Source organism: Lepidochelys kempii, chromosome 2 (assembly GCF_965140285.1).
Source record: "Lepidochelys kempii isolate rLepKem1 chromosome 2, rLepKem1.hap1, whole genome shotgun sequence".
NCBI lineage: Eukaryota > Metazoa > Chordata > Testudines > Cheloniidae > Lepidochelys > Lepidochelys kempii.
This window is the reverse complement of record NC_136381.1, coordinates 110,123,379-110,143,917: the sequence shown is the minus strand read 5'-3', so window position 1 is coordinate 110,143,917 and position 20,539 is coordinate 110,123,379. Positions and strand designations below refer to the sequence as shown.

General features: G+C 41.2%; 1 protein-coding gene across 5 annotated transcripts in view; it reads right to left on the bottom strand.

The window, feature by feature from the left end:
* Positions 1-20,539, bottom strand: part of KIF13A (kinesin family member 13A) — a 203,793-nt gene that overhangs the window by 75,668 nt on the left and 107,586 nt on the right. For all 5 annotated transcript variants that reach the window (XM_073331923.2, XM_073331925.2, XM_073331926.2 and 2 more), the window contains exons 5-11: positions 16,919-17,011; positions 16,067-16,247; positions 12,391-12,478; positions 10,849-10,983; positions 9,494-9,606; positions 4,551-4,662; positions 2,607-2,819 (exon numbers count right to left, since the gene is read on the bottom strand). In XM_073331923.2, coding sequence (XP_073188024.1) covers positions 2,607-2,819; positions 4,551-4,662; positions 9,494-9,606; positions 10,849-10,983; positions 12,391-12,478; positions 16,067-16,247; positions 16,919-17,011 — 935 coding nt within the window. The remainder of the gene's footprint in view (positions 1-2,606; positions 2,820-4,550; positions 4,663-9,493; positions 9,607-10,848; positions 10,984-12,390; positions 12,479-16,066; positions 16,248-16,918; positions 17,012-20,539) is intronic.

Here is a 20,539-nt window from a genome sequence, read left to right as displayed (position 1 = left end):
TAGGTGTCCTAGCCAATTATAGAAAAATTGAGGATTGAAGATGAAAACTGAGACAGGCAGTGGGTATAAAGCAATATCAGATGTGCTCTAGGACTAGGAGAGGTTTCTCACCCTAATAATTGTCAAAAAGAAATTAAATAAGGTGGTGAGACCATCCATGTGGGTATTCAGTAGATATTTTTGTTTCTCATGATTCTTTGGTGTCAGTAAAAGGGTAGGAGAACAGTAAGCTTGAAAGTTTTACATAATTTAGTCAGACAGACAAGACAACAGGTAATTTTGGGTAAATTCAGAGCATTTTTAGGTAGCTTCAAATACATCCCTGACAACAGTAGAGAGACAGAGTGGGTGAGGTAATATATTTTATTAGACCAACTTCTGCGGATGAGAGAGACAAGCTTTCGAGTTTACACAAAGCTCTTCTTCAGGTCTGGGAAATGTCCTGAGAGGGTACGTGCACACTACAATTAGACACCCACGGCTGGCCCATGCCAGCCAAGTCGGGCTCATGGGGTTTGTGCTAAGGGGCTGTTTAACTGCAATGTAGATATTCAAGCTGCAGCCTGAGCTCTGTGGCCCTCCCATCTTGCAGGGTTCTAGAGCCTGGGCTTCAACCCAAGCACAAACATCTACTCTGCAATTAAGTAGCCCCTTATCCCAAGTCAGCTGGCATGGGCCAGCCATGGGGTTTTTGTTGTAGTATAGACATACCCAGAGTCCCACAGCTAAATACAAGGTGGAACAGATTGTTTAGCATAAGTAGTTAATATATATTAAAGGACCATTCGAGGTAAGTGGCCCATTAACACATCTCCAATCATAGGGGTGAAAGGAAAAAAAAATGGTGGAGGGGTTAAGTGGGTTATAGATTGCTGTAATAAGCCATAAATCCAGTTTCTCCATTCAGTCAATGATTTTTAGTGTCTAGTAAAGTTATAAATTTAAGCTCCATGGCTCATCTTTTGAAGGTGTTGTACAGGTTTCCTTTGAGGAAACCCATATTTCAAGGGACCATTCAAAATGAAGTAAATGTTAACCACTTATGCTAAACAATCTGTTCCACCTTGTATTTAGTTGTGACACACTGAGTACATTTCCCAGACCTGAAGGAGCGATCTATGCAAGCTTGAAAGCTCATCTCCTCGGATCATTTTGAAGCTGATCCAATAAAAGATATTACCTCACTCACCTTGTCTCTCTAATATCCTGGGACCAATGCGGCTATACCAACACTGCTTGACAACAGTATTCAGCCAGAGGTCGCCCACATACCATGAACACAAATGACAGTTTAATACAGAAACAACTAATATAACCTGTTTTTTTTTAAATGGTTAGAAGAATAGGTAAAATTAGGCATTTCTTTAATTTATGGAACAGAATTAATAGTCTACATTGCAAAGAAAAACAGAAATTCATGGAAACTTTGCCATTTCAGCCTCATATAGCTTCTTTAACAACCTCTATACTAGCTTCTCTTTCTTGCTTACACTACACAAATCCATCCTCACATTCATCTCTAATCTCATCTCCTACTCTTTATGCTTGTCCAAAGCAGCTCTCAGAGAGCTCAGTAATCAGAACCTAAATGCCATAAGGCCAGTGGTACGCATACTCCCGCTGGTACGCAGAGGTCTTCCAGGGGGCACATCAACTCATCTAGATATTTGCCTAGTTTTACAACAGGCTACATAAAAAGCACTAGCAAAGTCAGCACAAACTAAAATTTCATATAATTACTTGTTTATACTACTCTATATACTATACACTGAAATGTAAGTACAATATTAATATTCCAATTGATTTATTTTATAATTATATAGTAAAAATGAGAAAGCCAGCAATTTTCAATAACCGTGTGCTGCGACACTTTTGTATTTTTAGGTCTGATTTTGTAAGCAAGTAGTTTTTAAGTGAGGTGAGTCTTGAGGTACGCAAGACACATCAGACTCCTGAAAAGGGTATAGTAGTCTGGAAAGGGTCACTCACACTCAGACACACAGGAAAGACAACCTCTGTCGTACAGAGCTTACAATCTATGTGGGAGACAAGAGGTGAAAACATCATATAGATGGGGGAAAATAAGGTTAACAGGGAGACCATTACTATTAGCATAATAGGCAGCGGTCACAGCAAACCAGTTCCCTTAGAGTTTTTGTCTCCTGACTCTGTCTCTTTTACTGCCCCATTTAACTTAACCAAGCTACATCCCACTCCTTCCAAAAAACCCAAAATATACCAAAAAAAACCCCACAACACAATAAAAAGTTGAAACCTACTATGCAGTTATGATCACAGGTCACAGACTGTTCTATGCTGTACTACAGAGTATCTACTTGTGCCTTTAGATTAAGTTCTTCAGGAAAGGATCTAGTTTGGCAAGGTACACCTTCTGCACAACCCAGTGTATGCTTACAAGAGGCTCATGAACCATCAGATATTTCAGCTTATTTCAAGAAACAAAGTTAATGACTTACAATGTAATTAACATAGCAATCTCACTTCCGAACTTTGTTGTAAGAACTACACATTGAAGGAAATTCCTATCAAAACACTTGATATTTCCTTATAGAACTCTAGATACACAGAGCTCCAAATAACTTTACCTCAGCTTGCGAGAGCTGTTCTTTCAATTTTTCCACTTCTTCACGTAGTTCTCGAATGACCCTGGCATTTGGATCTTCATTTACCACAGCATGATTAACTATCCTTTTGGCTCTGTCTGCATATCTCAGCGTAGAGAGCGTTTCTTCATAATTGTCAGCTGATGGGCTAATTGTGGCTATCATGGCAGTTTGGCTGTTTCCTCCCAAGTTGTCCTGTAAAGCATAATCTTCGAAAGTTTGAGGAATACAGGACATATTAAAATGTACCCCATTCTCTCTGTAGTCATAATGTGCCCTTGTAAAGAACAGATTTGAAATATATATGACATCTATTTAGACACCAAAGTGCACTGATTAATCTGAATCTGATCTATAACTCAAACAATTTCTAGGTCTCAGTGCATTAGACATGATCCCACTACAGATTAGTACCGTAGGTCATAAGATATCACTGCAGGCAGAGCAAAAACAGCAGCAGAGAATCTGTTCCTAGTAGTATAGAAAGAAGTTTGTAGCAGCAGCCACCCCACAGCTCATTAAAAATCAAAACTGTATGCTTCGATCCCACAACACATCATGCTTACAGTTTGTCTACAGCAGAGGTTTTCAAACTGTGGGGCGCATCTCTCCAGAGGAGTGCGGAGGAATGTTCGGGGGGGTCCAGCGCAGGGCTGGCCCCTCCTGATACCCAACCCCCTCTTGAGGTGGCTCAGGAAGGCAGGCTCAACTGGCCACATGTAGGAGACCTGTGTCTTTTTGCTCATGACTGTCATGCAGAGGAGCAGGCAGTGGCAAGATCAACGATGCACTTCTGCCTGGGCTGGGAATGGACAGCAACTCCTCCAACCCGCACACAGATCCCACCCCTTCCCCACTCACGTGACAGGGATGGCTGTACTCCAATAGCTGCCCTCGTGATGACTTCACACTCCTCCCCTCATGGCATTTAGAGCCAGTGTCAAACAGGCTGCCATTTTGAGCCACAGATAAGTGTGGGGACAGAGGAAGTGCCAGGGGACTGTGTGGACAGTGGCTCCTGGGACCAAAGGTGAGGGGTGGGGAATGGGGCTTGTATTGTTCCAGAGCTGCATGAGGCGCCCAAAGCGCTGTGGGGAGCGTCGCTCTGCCTACAGGTTCCTGCCACTCGAGATGTGTCTGAGGCTGGCCCTGGCGCAGGGGATGAGTGGATTGCAGGCAGCCTTCCCAGGCCAGATCAGGGTGGCGTGGCTCCCCCAAGGGGATGGAATCTGTCAACCTTCAAACAGCATAAAGAAGCCCGAACAGGGACCTCCAGGCCAGTGCTGAGGCAGAGGGATGGGATCTTCACCCACTGCGGGCAGCCGCATGTGCCCTGGAAGATTACTCCCTGCCCATGACTGCAGCTGTTCTGGAAAGCCACAGGCAGCCCGGCGCAGCCCAGGAAGGAGACGCTGTCAGTACCACACAAGCTGTGTTACTTCGGGATCACTGTGGCTCCTTCTCCACCCCTGCTGTAGCCAAACCCCGAAGCAGGAGTCACGGTGGGGTGCAAAGCCAGGGTGCCCAGTGGCTCACTGTGTAGAAGATGGCTTGCTCAGCTGTCTGCCTGTTCACAGCCTGGCATTCACAGGGTCACTGTACACTTTCCTGGGTGCAGCTCAGAGTCCCATTCCTCTATGTGTGACCATAATGCCCCTCGCAGGGCCCACACTGTGCTCCCTCCCCCCCCAACCAGGGCAGCAGCGGAGGCTTGGATGAGCCCCACATGGCAAGGCTTGGGGCAGCCCTGCATGGCGGGGCTTGGAGACAGAGCGCCACCTCCACCCCTGACTCACCTGAGGGGGCCACCCAGTCTGTCTGTTTTGTCTGGGCTGGGGCAACTAAAAATTGTAAGTCAAAACGGGGGCTCAGCTCATAAAGTTTGAAAACCACTGGTCTACAGGGTGAAATGAGACCATGCGTTACCTTGAGAAGCCAAGTGAGTACAGAATCTCTATAAGGCACAAACTTGTTTTTCCCCTTTCCTGCTGCTTGGTCAGCAAGTGATGATATAACCAACCCCAGTGTTGAGAGTGACCTAAGAAAACAGCAAAACATTAAACAGCTTTGTGTATATATTCCAAACAATATGATTTGGTAAAATGCAGAAGAGGAGGAGGACTTGAAAGAGAACTAGACTTTGTGGTTTGCAGTTGTTCATATACTGTTTCGAAAGATGCCTGTTAAAGTAACCATATTTATAAAAAGAGAATTGGATTCAGAGAGCAGTTTAAGTGGCTGCCTAGGATTTCATACTGCAACCTGATGAGACTAAACCAGAAAGTTTGGAACTCAGTTAAAATATTACAATATTTCAAATACTTCAGCATGTGAGGTTGCAGCGTCTTATGTACCCCTCCTCAGAGGCTAAAGTCCAAAGGTAAGAGACCTTTTGCCTCAACACTTATTCATTAAGCACTGCTGACGGCACTGTAGAGCTGAGTAAGAGGGACTGCAGTCAACAGAACTACTCACACACTTAAGCATGTTCATAAACGTATGCAGGTTCAGGGTCTAAATTAGATTGACAAAATAGCTGAAGCACCAGGTTAAAGGAAGTTAGTCTTGCTTTAAAGCAAAGATTCTTACTCCCCGCGCCCCCACATTTCCAATCCGCACATAAAACCTTTGCAAAGAATCAACTAATTAATGCTGATTGGATTGAGGAGCAAGTGGGAATAGTTGGACCTTTATATATTCTACTTATATTTACATATTTTAATATACTATATAGATACATTTTTACATTTGTACTTATACATATGTGTAGGCAGCGCCATCACTATACGCTACAGCACTGTAAGTGTAAATAAGCCCTTAGATGCAGGGACAGTGGGTCTTGGCACAGTGCCTATCAGAATGAGGCCATGACCCTGATTGGGGCTTTTGAGTGCTATTGCAATAAATAATGGTCAAAAGATGTTGCATAGAAGTGTTTTAATGAGAGATCTGAAGGATTCCAGCTGTTACAACTCTTACAGAAGATATTCCAGTATCGTGTAGCAGAAGGACATACTCGGATGTTATGAGAGGAGGCATGGATGGAGTGTAGACAAGGAAGCAGAAGGAAATAAAATTTAGGGAGGGGCATGTCAATTTGTCCTTATGATCACACATGCTAGCACAGGGGTGGCCAAACTGTGGCTCTTCAGAAGTTAATATGCGGCTCCTTGTATAGGCACCAACTCCAGGGCTGGAGCTACAGGCGCCAACTTTACAATGTGCAGGGGAGTGCTCACTGCTCTACCCCTGGCTCTGCCACAGGCCCTGCCCCCACTCCACCCCTTCCCACTCCCTCCCCTGAGCCTGCCATGCCCTCGCTCCTACCCTACCATTAACAAAAGCCATTGTCTAAACATTGTAAGGGAAGTATTATGAGAAATGGCTGCAATAAAATAATTACACAATTCCAGTGTCTACTTTGCCTCATAACTCATAATGCACCGGAGATGTGTAATTACTTTAATTTAATCTACATACTGTTCTCTGATATTGCTTACATAATGCCCTTTAACAAAAGCCACTTCCAGCACCCAATAAGCTGGGACAGTTCAGAAAGAGTAAGTTTACTTGGCAGCCTGGTGCAGAATACATGAAAGAGAATCGCTTCTGTGGGTTTCACATTTTCAACATCACTTTTTCCTTATGCATGACTGGGCTCACTTGTTATTGTGCAGTTGGAGGCCTGCACATTCCAAACAAGTGCCTGAGTCAGCAGTTGTAAAGGTGGTGCTTGCTTATCAGAGTGGAGAACACTGCACTGAATGGCATAGTTTCAGCCCATTTTCATAGGGTTTTCACTGACATCTAGTAAATAGAACCCAGCTACTGCTCCTAGTATTATGAAAGCTACTCAGATCACAGTATTATGGGCAATATTAATTTTGTTTTCAAAGGTTTGCTTAGTAGTTACAATTATGATAGCAACAACTGTGGTTTATTAAAAAGCATCAAAATTACAGCCTGTTTAAGAAGAATGCTTTAACTCTTGGTTGGCACTAATCAATGGCTGATTTAGTCTGTGCCTCGTATTATGTGTTTTGTAGAGATTCCCCAGATACATTGCAAAGGACTGTGGGGTACCGCTGCCCCTATGGTCAGTATGGTAGCCAGTACTCTACTGGGAGAGAAGCAGGCACATTTAGCTCTTCTGAAAATATTTGCAAGGACCGAGGAAGACAGTTATGGTGCAGGTCCCTTGAAAACCCTGATGGAGGGGAGACGAGTAGCCACCCAACACCCTCTGGAAGGAAGGTTGGAGAGGGCCATCTTCTTATGTTTTTTTATGTACAAAGAGAAGCCATATGTCTGGATGACTGTAAGCCTGAATGACTTATTTTAGGTTAAGGTAAATAACTAGAGAAAACAAACAAAATATCAATGAGAGCGCACAATGTGTGCATCTCCTTTAAAAGGAGTAGCACTACCTCTGAGAACAAAACAAAAGCGCTCTCTGCAGAAAGCAGACTCCTCGGTCTAATACACTGATAGCAAGATCTAAGACTTACATAGTGCAAGTCATTTCTGGAGCTGACTGCGATGGAGCAAACTATCCCTTCCCTCCAAAGCATTCCCAAGTGGAGTGCCTGAGGTAGGATGAGCTGTGGGGGAGAGAAGGGGAGTATATAACTGGAGAAGAGTCTATTTCATACACAGTATTTGCTTTTATGAAGAAACTGAACTTCCAAGCAAATCTGCAGGAACTGGTTAGATGCCACGGAAGTCATCCTGCAAAATTTGTGGTTTATTTAGTTGTACTGTATAGTTTGCCCAGCCCTGTAAATGCACAAGTCAGACTGCTTTGCCTTCCTTTATTTTCACATTCTCATCCAAAGCAGTTACATATAGCAATCAATATGGATTATATTCTAATGGATTTTTCCATTTCAAGCAACTATAGTCACTCTGCTTTTGACCTCATGATAAAAAAACCTGGGATACTTTACAAGTCAGTCAAATTCACTGTCCACAATGTTATAAAATATGTTGATCATCATAAAATGGTGTGTTGCTAAAATTTTCAGTGCCACTTTGGAAATCTCAACTATTGTCTCTGCCCCTGAGAGCTCAGTATCTATTTCAGAGATATACTATTCTGAGTGACAATACAAAGTATGTGTGATACACATTATTCACACATTTTAATGGGAGTTGTTCTGTGAAAATCAGTTCTAGTAGCACAACTTCTAGAAACAAACTTTGATTATTGGTTGCAATGCACTTTCAAAACAAAAGGGAAAAATCCACCTCTCTCAAAATAAAAATGCCTTTTTTCCCCAAGTGCATATCAAATACAAGTTCTGTGGCTTCTTGTAAGTGAAAGAGTTAGACAATTCTACAAGGTGTGGGAAAAGAGAGGTGAAGGACACCACAGTACAGCACTAAGGGAATTCTCTTCAGCATTCAAGCATCAAGTGGAGTTCCAAATGGAGAGCAGTGAATAAATGGATAAAGGGGATACAAACTTATACCATACAAGAACTTAACTTGGGGTAAATGTACCTATAGAAATGAATCAAGATGGATTTTTTTTCTATTCTCTTTTTAGAAATGTTTCAAAGTAAAATTTAGTACTCATAAAAGATTTGAACTATCTGTATCTGAAGACATCTATCCACAGAAAATATACAGCATGGACAGAGCAAGTTTCCAATGCTGCCACCACAATAAAGGACGTAAAGCCTGACTTGACGGGATAAGGTTATAGGGAAAAGTGAGGAGAGTTCACTCTCAATGCCCATTCCGTTCTTGGTATATATGCCGAGACTGCCAGCATGAATGGCAATTAGCGGCTGTTGTGGCAACGGTCTTGTGATGTGACACTTTTCCACGAGGAGTTAGACTGAGACAACCAACTCATTTCCCATAGGCCTGTACCAACCATGAGATTCCGAGAGACCAGAAACTAAAACTAACAGCTGGATTTGAATCAGTGACCTTGAGAGTTAAGACTCCACATACCACACTACCAACCTAAAGCCATCCAGTTTCCCATCACATGTAGTGATTCTTAACCCTACTGTGCCGATCATGTAAACTTTTTAACATGACACACTGATGCAAAGTAGATTGGTGTTTACTGAAGCATCTCTGGACCTGTCCAGCTTCTAAAAGAGGTTAGGTTTTTAATATTCTAGTATAAATGTTGTTGAAATATACCTCTGCTGTCCTGCTCACCTTACAGAGAACCAAAAAAAGGTTTATGGAAACTTTTAAAATTGGTAATTGAAAAAAGTGCTAGGTTTGGATGCTGCATTTTATCTCATTTTTCCCAAGGAAATTAGTATATTTAAGACAATGGTGATATCATGCTAAGTATTTGTTTTGTGGAATAACACAGTAGTTATGGTAGCAAAATGCCCTATAAATTGTTATTGCTTGAGTTACAGATGCCCCTAGGCAGCCTTAAACCTATGCACCTTCATTGTGACCTATTTTTCTTAAACTGTGAACTATACTCTTACATATTTTTAGCACATGTAGGAGCAAAGCCACTCAGTTTTCACCAAATTTTTTATGGTTTGTATTCTTCCTTTTATGGCTTACACTCTTTCAATCATGAGATTGCTACATGTGTCTGAAGAAAGGGTGTGTAAATGAATCACAAAGGTTTATTCTTTAAAGAGTGCTGTTGTCACTTTTTCCAAATAAGCAGCACAAAGATCTCATCTGAATCATGTATGAATCAGGTTCCCTGCATCAATGTATAATGTTCTGTTCAGCACATAGTTGCTGAAAAAGCATAATTAAATTGCTTGTTGACCAGAAGCATCACTTGAAGTGATTTATGACAAGTGATTCCAGGCAGGCAATGAAACACTAACCTTGGAAGATTCATTTTTACACTTCGTATTTGCCAATGTCCTTACTTGTTTATGTTGCTGCCTTCTTTCAGACGTTCTCCTGCAGCTCCTGTTTTAGACACTCTCTCACTACCAGCCAAATCCACCAGGCTGACCTTGCTGACCTTCTCGCCAGAATTCTAGAAGAATGAAACATAGGAGACAAATAGCCAAGAAATGTGAATACAAAATGCTAAAGAACCAGATATACTTGCAGTACTTAAATCCTGCTGTTTTATGAGCAGTGCATTATGAACAGTGACAAATCAGAGGTGTAAGAGAGCCTGAAGAAAAAGGAATTCCCATAAGGCTTTTTAATTTTTTTAAACAGTTACTCTCATATCACTTTATCCCTAAGGGTTGCACCACTTATGAAATAGCATTAACTATGGTATAAGTTCAATAACTTTACTGGCATGGTAAGCTATTAAAGTGTTGCCAATGCTAATACAGCAAAAATCATCTGTCTAGGACAGGCTTTACAGTAGTCAGTCTTAAACAGCATGCTCATCTCTCATTTGGCAACTGGCTGCTTCCGTAGTTTTTCTTGTACATTAAATTTCAATCTGAATCATCCTCTCTACTAGATCAGCTAAGGGAATCATAAAAATGTTTCAATTTAACTCAAAAAATTATTTGAGGCTGGATTCCCTTTTAGGTACCAATGGAAAATAGTTCAAGTTACAATAAAGACAGGATATGTTTACACTGCAATCAGGATGTGTAGTTAACACTAGCTTGGGTTCGCCTACACATACTGCAATCTAGCTACTGTGAGTACAATTAGCATGTGCTTCATGATGACTGTACAAGCCCGCCCAGGATGCTGGGAACTTATTTGAGTGGCTACCCTGGGCCTAAAGCCTTGTGCTGTAGCTTCACTGCTATTGGTAACCCGTGCTAGCTAGCTCAGATATAGCTACACATGCTGCAATCACACTTCCAACTGCAGTGTACTCATACTCTTAAAGACAAAAGAAAAGGCAAACCAAGAGAATACTCATGTGTTCTACCTTCCCACATAAATAATAACCACTAATGGGATCAAAGGAAAGGGTCATGCAATATCATACAGGAAACTGTGTCCCCAGGTGACATTATAACTCTTAAGGCAGAGGTGAAAAACTTTACCCCCTAGGAGTCAAGGCAGCTTAAGTTTTAAAATGGTAGGCCATTTGGTCTCCTTATCCCAAATTAAGCAGTGCTACTTATAGATGCATAACAGTATGCATTCTGACAGTGGACTTCAATTGTGTTCTCCAAGTTTCCTTTAAATTTATCACCCCTGAAATGTAAATCCCGGATGGTGAGTGGCTGAAAGGAGAAAAATGGCAGCAAGTGCCTCTTATTTCAAACAAGGACCACCACAAACACACACTTACACCAGACTGCAGGTCATAAAGTGTCTGAGTTACTACAATATTGAATACAGCATGAGAGCGGCTGCTTTCCTCATTCATGTTGGTTGCAGCAACCGTTCGAGATTTGTTTCCCTCCGACATCAGGGACTCAATATCCTGGAGCATAACATATAGTAAAAAGGGATGTTAAGATAAAAGTGGGAGAAACTGTTCTTCCCACTAAACAAAATTCTCATTACCATAGAAAAGATGAGGACCTTCTCCATACATTTTCAAATGTATAGTGTACAAAGGGTGCATAATTTGATAGGCTGCAGTTATTCAGACCCCTTAAATTTCTAAGTGCTGTACTTAAACACAGTTCTGACACACAAGCTACAATCTCTACTCATCTGTAGCTGAGAACATGCTGACAACATCCACATTACAAGTCATATTTGTTTAATGCCAGTAATTAGGCCAATAGAAAACCATTTAGACAGATGAACACAACGTGTTTCTTCAGTGAGCTGCACTAATACTATCTTCACTTAATTGGCTCAAAGGGTTACCTCACTTAGAGACTGTACCTTTCTACATGTATAAAACCAAAGGCAATTATGTTGAGTTTGATACATGTGCTTGCTAACTCTCCTGAGAAAATGTGCATAAAAAAAAAGCTGTGAAAATTCACACTAGCAAAATGTTCTTTTAAAGATCGGGGTAGGAGAGGATTGACTGCATTTGGTTTTCCCTTAGCTAACACAATTCATAAAAGTTGGAACCAGAGAAACTGCAATCTGTCAATGACTGAAAGAAACTGCTTCTTTCATTTACTTGAGCTTTATTATATTATATTCAACCCATACTATCTAAGTGAACTAGAAGGTAGTTTTCATGCTTACGTCGTGCACATCTGCCTCAGAAGTATACAAGTCTTTGAAAAGAGTAGTCTTTCCTCCTCTAGCAGTACATGAAAAATATTAGTGAAGATTTTCTGCCGTTTTTAAAAAATACTTAAACGGGTTTTTCCATCCAATTTCCTTTATAAAGAAAACTCCATGCAGTGTGTAAAGCACTTCTTTAAATATTACCTTTTATTGTCTTTTATAAACCCTAGAAACATAACATTTTCAAAGGAGTCAGAGTTACTCAAATGGGCCCTTCTGCAGCTATGATAAACTCTGATACAACTAATAAGCATAGTACAAGAAGACTGTAACCAATGGATAGAAAACAATCAAAATAATAAAGAAATAATGGCAAACTTAGCACTGGCTACATATACACTGTAATCTCCACAAACAAAGAGCCTGATACTGCTGCCATTAAAATCAACAAGAATTTTTCCATTGACTTCCGTAGGAAAAAAAGATCAGGCCAAAAGCTTTTAATTGAAATAAATAGTTCTGAGTCTTCAGGCAGACATCTTTGTGACTGTCAATAATGAAGTCAAATATTAGAACATATAAATCACCTCAAAGAACCAAAACATTGAGTAGATACTGGTTTACATAGTATAAAATTCCTATCACCCTGTTTACAGAAATGTTGTTTAGTTATTTGTTATCAGTTTATATTTACCTCAAAGTTAGTAACAGCCAGCTGAGACAAGCCATCTACATATGGCCCCAATACTTTGTGCTCTCGAACCTTAAGGGACTGCCGGCTCCTTAGGAACAAAGCAGGGTGTTATTCAAAACCTTCCCATAGCAATTTATTATGAACTGTACTGGTTAAAAAAGAAATCCATGAAAGCAATTGTTTGAATTGCCAACACATCAGCTATAGAACTTAGAGATCCATTTTTAAAATTCTGGCTGTTTTTTTAAATGATTAAAGTAATAGAAAAACCACCCTCCAGATAAACTCTGGATTTGTTTTGATCTTATTTCTATTGTTAATCTACCAACCAGGTTTTAATCATTATAATCTCAATTTTTTTTTAATGCACACACTTGTTGGGGGGAAGAGGGGCAGTTTAGAACAGACCCTGAAATGCTTCATGTTATTTTTTCTATAGACAAAAATGGAAAACAAACAAAAATCCAGGATGTGATAGAGCAAATCAAGGAAGACTAACTTTTATATTTTTTCACACTTTATCCAAATGTAACAGTCTAATCTTTAAATTGTATCTGTTAGTTGACATATACAATTCTGTATATATTGGACACATATTCATAGTCAGTGATTTAAAAAACAAACAAAAAGAAACAAAAACAAAACAGAAACCTAGTCAGAGACCTAAACCCACCTGCCGAGACAAATACCAAGTATAAGTGATGGCAGGTGGCTCTCAGTGAAGTCCAGGAGACAATGCCTTATTGAGAAGCTCAGCCCCTATCCGTAGCTGCTGGGATGGGGGAGGGTTCTAGGATTTATCATTCAATAAATACAATTAAGTCAACCACTACATATTTAGGGTTTGTCTACACTTAAAAGGCCATAGTGGCACAGCTGCACTGCTGTAGTGCTTCAGTGTAGACATACCTACACCTATAGGAGGGATTCTCCCATGGGAGTAGGTAATCTACCTCCCCAAGAGGCAGTAGTTTGGTCGACAGAAGAATTCTTCCATTGATCTAGTGTTATCTACACAGGGACTTAGGCCAGTTTAACTACATTGATCAGGAGTGTGGATTTTTCACACCCCTGACTGATGTAGTTAACCTGACCTAATTTTCTATTGTAGATCAAGCCTTAGGCTTTACAAACCTTCTTCCAAGACTCCCTCCTGTATATCAGTCTCATTGTGACTACCAGGAGAAGGTATCTTCCAACTCCAGAATTCCCTCACTACTTCTCCAGCTGCTTCTGGTGTTCCAGTCCTCTTCCCCTGTGAATACCTGTAGAACTTGCCTCATAGCTTTCCCAAACAGAGTGAAAGTGACAGGATTTCTCATTTCACTGCTATACAGGGTTTTCAATAGAAGAAATTGACCAGAGTCAGTTACAGAGGGAATGGAGGTTGTTTGTAACTGAAATGTTCCGTAACTCTAGACATTACAGATGTCAGCCATGGGGGGATTGGGGCTGCAGCCGGAGGGTGGAGGGCTCAGGGTTTCTGCTCTGCAGGAGCACTAGGACTCAGGGCTTTAGACCTGGGTGAGTACTGGGGCTCAGAGCTTCAGCCCCGCGGCGCCGCTCCTGGTTTCAGCTTGCAGAGGGCACCATGACTCAGGGCTTCAGCCTTGCAGCACCAATCCTGGCTTCTGCCCCGTGGGGGCGCTCCAGGACTCCCCACAGTTCCACTCCTAGTTTCAGCTGGTGGTGGGGGGAGGGCACGGGGGGCTCAAGGCTTAAGCTATGGGGAGAGCGCTGAGGCTGAAACAGGTACTCCCCTCGTAGCTAAAGCCCCAAGCTTTGGCACCCTCTGCAGGGCTGAAGCCCCGAGCTCCAGTGCCCCCCATGGGGCCAAAGCTCCAAGCCCTGACTCCCCTCATACTGTGGCAATGCCCCAACCCCCATCCCTGTAGCTGAAGCCCTGAGCCCCAGAGCTAAAGCCCCAAGGTAGTACAGTATTTGCTGGATTGGGGGGGGTGGGGGTCTCTGCTGCTGCCTAATTGATTACTTCCAGTTCCACATGGTTTCCAGTTGACCAGTAAGTGCGTAACTCTGGGTGTTCATATCTTTGAGGTTCTACTGTACTTTCATTCTGATGCACTATGAGCATTAAACAGGACACTTAAGCTATCTGCATACTCAGAAGTCAGCACAGCATTGGTTTACATTTACAAGGTTATTTTTGGAACCATAAGAGACAGAAACTGATGGTTTAGGTCTCCTCTACTTGCCACAGAAAGCTTCACATTAGACATTGGAGAGTATGACTGGATTTTTCATTTGTTGCCCATATCTAATTCTACACAAATGAAGGATAATGCTCTGAACAAAATGTCTCTATTTTGTTTTTTAGTTTTCTCATAAGTATTCACTCTTTTAAATCCAGCGAACTAGGAGAGAAAGATTCAAGGACCATCACTGAAGTCTAGTTATAGGGAATGGCTGGATAGACATGCAATATGTAACACATAATAAGTGCTTATATTAGTTTATGTCTGATTTTTTGTTTTATTTTGTTTTGAGGGAGTACAGTGGGGAGGAGAGACAAAAGTCATCTAATGGGTTTTTGGCCTAATCCGACATTCCTATCACAATCAGAACTCCTAACAAAATAATTAGGCGTACGGGGTGTGTAATGAAGGATGCAAGATTGGGCTGTCTTTTCCTTTGTAAGGCTTCCACAAGCACTGCAAGCTGCTAAGAGAAATTGTGAGTCAAATCTTTCTATAAAATAATGACATATGTTAGCTAGTATATCAGGAATTGCCATATATCACACAGCCACAAATAAGGAAGAATCAAGTTGCCCTAATGTACTGATTAATTTTATATTCTTTTTTAGTTTTCTGTATTTCCCCCACCCCTACAATCATATATTTACTCTGGTTAGTGTTCTCGGTCCTTTAAAATTAATCTACATTTTCTAAAAAGAAAATACTTCTCTATAAAAACATTTATCTTTCAAAATATACAAAATCCGAGAATACTGCTGGTATTCCAGGTTACACTTCTGCAACTATGGCAATAAATATTCTTACATCAAATACATTCATCCCTTCTTCCCCATGTAAAAGGGAAGTATTCTTTTCCTGTCCTAAACTGATGTATATAGAGATATTGTGTGTTGTTCAACAGCTGTACTAAGCTGAACCAAAAGTGACTGCATTTATTCAGTTACGTGACTAGTTAGAAGGTGCTATTTTAAGCATCTATTCAAATAGATGCAAGTAAGGTTATGTCTACACTTAAAAAAATACAGCGGCACAGCTGCAGTGTTTCTGTGTAGATACTACCTATGATAACAGGAGGGTTCTCCCATTGGCATAGGTAATCCACCTCCACAAGAGGCAGTAGCTAGGTAAGCAGAAGAAATCTTCCGCCATCCTAGCGCTGTCCTCACAGGGAGTTAAGGTCGACATAACTACATTGCTCAGGGATGTAAAAAATCCACACTCTTGATTGGATTAGTTATGCCAACCTAATTTTCTAGTATAGACCAAGCCTAAATCAACAACATCACGTTCACGCTTTACAAACTTGGTATTATTTGAGAACTGTTCACTCTAACGTTTTGGGCATGTGATCCCTTCTGAACAAGTTTTATACACATACAAGTTCACAAAAGCTTCACAAACCCTTCCAAAGTGGGTAGTTCTATGTTGCAGTTTCAACTAATATAAAAAAAACTACTCACCCTTTAGGGTCTAACAGATCTCTGACCTTCTCATTATAGATTTCCATATAGGACACTTCAACTTTAAAGGTCTGAGATTCATTTTCTTCTACAGAGATTCTCTGAAATAAAGCACAGCAGAGCCGTGGGATCAGGCCGAGCTGCTCTGCATTGCCCATCATCGAGAAGGATTTTCCTGAACCTAGAGAAAAGCAAAGGGGAAGAGAAATGGAATATTTTAAAGCACCCTGCAATTTCTCAAATAGTCACTAAATTATTCACACAATGTATGTCTTCCTCTGCCTTTTATTCTTCAAGAAGCACCTAAGACAACAAAGTGACTTGGAGGACACCAAGCAGTCAGCAAGTTCATCTGAGTACTAAAGAAAAGAAATAGGTAAATCAATACAGGATTCTTTCACAACACCTCTACCACAACTGCTATTTATTGGCAACCCTTGTTGTCAGTCTCACCTGACACACACAAAAGAATGAATGGGCACAGGATATGAATTTTCCATTCAATCCTAGACGATGGCTCCTGCAGGTAGAAACTAAACATACATTTACAACTGTAAGGAATATTGCACTGCCACCGGCCTTGCTGAACCCGTTCTGTGTTTAAATAGAGGATGAGTTCAATCTCCAGAGCTGTCAATCAAGTACTTAATTAAAAATGAAACAGAAAATATAATACTGTAGTAATACAATGGTGTTTGAAGGATTTTTTATTTTCACTGTTTTCCCACAGAAATTTTAGATTCTCTTCTTTTAGTTCTATTATTTTTGTTTGTTCTGGCCCCCCCCGCCCCCACCACACACACAAAGCAGCCTTCTCCACCTTTTCCTCAGATCAACAGAAGACCCTCTCACCTGTCTGTCCATAGGCAAAAATACAAGCATTATATCCCTGAAAGGCCTTTTCAAGAATTCCTTCTCCAAGGCACTTAAACACCATTTCTTGATCTAAAACAAACAAAAACAAAACAGCAAATCACAAAGAAACACCACAGTTTATTTAAAATAAAGGAGCAAGATTCTTAAACCTTGAGTAAATTGTGATTTTACTGACATGGAAATCTAAAAGGAAATTTTTGTTCTTCTGAGTGCATTGCTAAGGAAGAAAAACATTGTTAACACACAAAAATCAAAATGGCCAAGATTTGAAGCCCGGTTGCCTAAAACTGGCACTGCAAGCTACATTTAAGTATTTTAAAAAAGTTGCCCAGTTTTCATAGGTGCTGAGCACTTCACATTTACTTCAGTGAGAACTACACCATCTCTGAAAATCAAGCAACTAAAATTAGGTGCCTAGAAAAGAATATAGGTGGCTAAACTTTAAGGCAACCAAGTGTGAAAATTTTAGCCAGTATGCATTCTTGAATTACAAAAATACACGTGGAGTAGCAAAATTGTTAATTACTGCAACATCACTATTATAATGTGTTAGTTTCCCAGTTTAAAGAACACTTACTAGAGATTGTCCCAGCTATTCACTCTTGTGATCTGGTTCTCAAGTTTCAATAAAAGCCAGTTATTTTTCTTTCCATATCAAGGTGACACCTTGACCAAAATGAAAGAATTGAGATTCTGACTAGGGATGGTATGTATATTATTGAGTTGAATGGCTTATCTTAGCATACACTCCAGCCTATCTTTTTTTTTTTTTTTTTTCCTGGTAAGTACAGTATTAGTTTGAAAATCTAGATACAGAGACCCCATATGAAAATCCTCTGTTGAGTGTAACAGTCATAGAAGATTTTAAGTATGCTTTAAGCTCTATGAGCCAAGATACCACCGACCCATCTAACCCCCACCCCAGCTCCTTGTCCCTTGACCGCCCCCCTCCCAGAACCCCCCACCCCAAACCGTCTAGATTAGGATTTTAAAACGTTAGTTTAAACAAGTTTTTTAATAATACATCTCTGATTCTTTTTTAAACATACCCTTAAAGTTTGCCTTGACTAGAATGTAACGGTGTGGTGTTAGAACATGTTCTAACTATTGCACCCTGAACCTCTACTGTTGATGAGGCAATGTTGTTTTTAACATAGGCCAAACTGGTAGAGATGAAGAGTAGGCTCCTTCCCTTGACCAGTTTAGCATGTACTAAAGTAAAATTTGTCTCATCCAGTTTTAGGATGAGATGTTATTGCTAGCTAATAGGTTGTAACAATCAGGGGCAACTCTAGGGAGGGGCAGGAATGGTCACATGCCCCTCCCCAGACACCCTGGAGCAGGCACATTCCAGAGAAGCTGTCCCTGTCCTGTCCTGCCCACCCAGTTACAGCTGTGCTCAGGTATGTGCCAAGGAGAGGAGCTCGCTGGAGTCGCTTTGCTTGCCGCTGCCTGCCCGGTAAGCAAAAAGGGGAGCTTCTTTCTTGCAGTGACGGGGCAAAATGGGAGGGCTCAGGGGAGGGAGGGATCAGGGAGGAAGTGGGGGCCCCCCCCGGGGACACTGGATGATCATGGAGAGGGGGAGGCAGCATAGGCTAGGGCTGCAAACCTGGGGGGGTGGGAGGAAGGTGTGGCCGCAGCAAAGAAAGAGAAGAGCCATGTGGCCTGGATGGGCACCTGGGGGGGCAGCAGGGCCAGGGGATAGCGATGGCGATGGGGGGGCTGGGGGGAGAAATAAACTATCACATTTTTCAATACAACCTATTTCCTAGTCTAGACAGGGTGGGTCAATGTCATATCCCCACATTCCATTCTTCCCTCAGGTACAGGCTTTAAAGAGGGAAATTGCTCTATTGTACAGTAAGCAGAGCTGTGGGTGTATTTTCCAGAAACGTGTCTTTTGGCTTTCATTATTCACCCTCTCTCATAGCCTTGAGAGCCTAGGCTCCTCAGAGAGCCACAAACCCCTCTCCTGTTTTTGCTGGGAGTGTGATTTGTATCTAATGCTGGAAGAGCTGTACAGCATGTTTAGCTGATGGCCTCCTTTCACGCTATGCCCTTAGCAGCACATTCGGAGGTGGCACCTCATTATATTGGTTTGCTGTAGGTCCACAGCATATGCACCCTATTCCCAGGGTAGCATTTTGGTGGTCTTGCTATGCAACGAGAGAGCCACTTCCAGCTCACATTGGAAATACAGAAAGTAGCACTGATGCACATGTTTTCACTGCAAAGAGATTGCCAAGAAAGGATAAGGACAAAGTGGTGTTAGCTGCTCTCTCCCACCAGGTGCAAAGTACACAACAGGTGTGCAGGGATCCTGAATGTCACTTTACTGCAACCAACCCTGCACTGGCTGAGCGCTACATGGATACATACTTCAATATTATTTCTGTTACAATACGTGGATACCTAATAGGGGATTATAAATTACAAGATCTAAAATACTGCATACAGAGTGGGGTATGAGAAGGTGTGCTGTATTGGGTTGGAAAGTATGGCATATTTGTGTACAGTGGGGTATTGGAAGGTATGCTATAGTGTATTGGGTACAGTGGGGTATTGGAAGGTATGGCATATTGTTGCACTTTGAAAGCTAGGTGTATAATTAATCTGTTGTAATTTCACTGACTCCAGTGAAATTATACCAAGGATAAAATTGGCCTCGTAGATGTAATTCTTTTTCTGTACTGCTGCAAAAATATCTTATGGCTTACATTGTTCCAGAAATCCTCAGCAAACATATATTAGTTATTGTTTGTTCCCTTCACTTTAGTGTAACAAGAACTAAAATGAAAAGAGAAATGTAAGGCTTAAGATATAAAGCAAGTAAGTCAAATGTGTAATTGAAGTGACTGAACAATGCAATAGGTGTTCTATTGGAATTGAGCACATGCTCTCCTAACCTTCGCAAAGCACATTTTGAATGTGTCTCTTGAGAAGGTAAAATACAAATACATATTCTGGGTGTCATTTAATTACACCAAATGGTACCCTGGCAGATAGTCAGCAATTGTGCAATCTATCATTGCTGAGTGTTATGAAAAAACAATGCAAAAAACCCTAACAAATAATCCTCATAATAAACAACATGGCCCTTTACCAGATAGCAGCTTGTTTGTTCATAGGAGTGCAACAGGCAGCAGAACAAGCCTTGGTAACAGACACGGAGCGGGACAGACCACTGAATCACTACGTTTAGCAAATTAGCGAGTAAGTGAACCAACACAATAATCATAACAAGCAAGCATGAGTAGTGCCTGACAAAATGTACTTTATTCATTTATTTGCCAAGTGCAGTTTTAATTATAATAATAGTTGCTAGTACGGTAGTACGTGTTTTGTAGCGTGCATAAGGCTTTAAAAGCAATGAGATGAGAACATGCAACAGTGAGATGTCTGCGAAAAGCAGGGAGAAATCTTTTTTTTTTTTTTTTATGGCAGTGAGCTAAGTGTGGATTAGCGAGATTGTACTGTAGTTACCAAAAGCTGGGCTGCTAAGGAGAACCTGGTGTCTGGTGGAGAGATGCAATAGATCTGCTCTGCTCCCAAAGCCAAAGAGAAAGTAATAGGTCAGTGGTGACAGAGGAGGTAAAC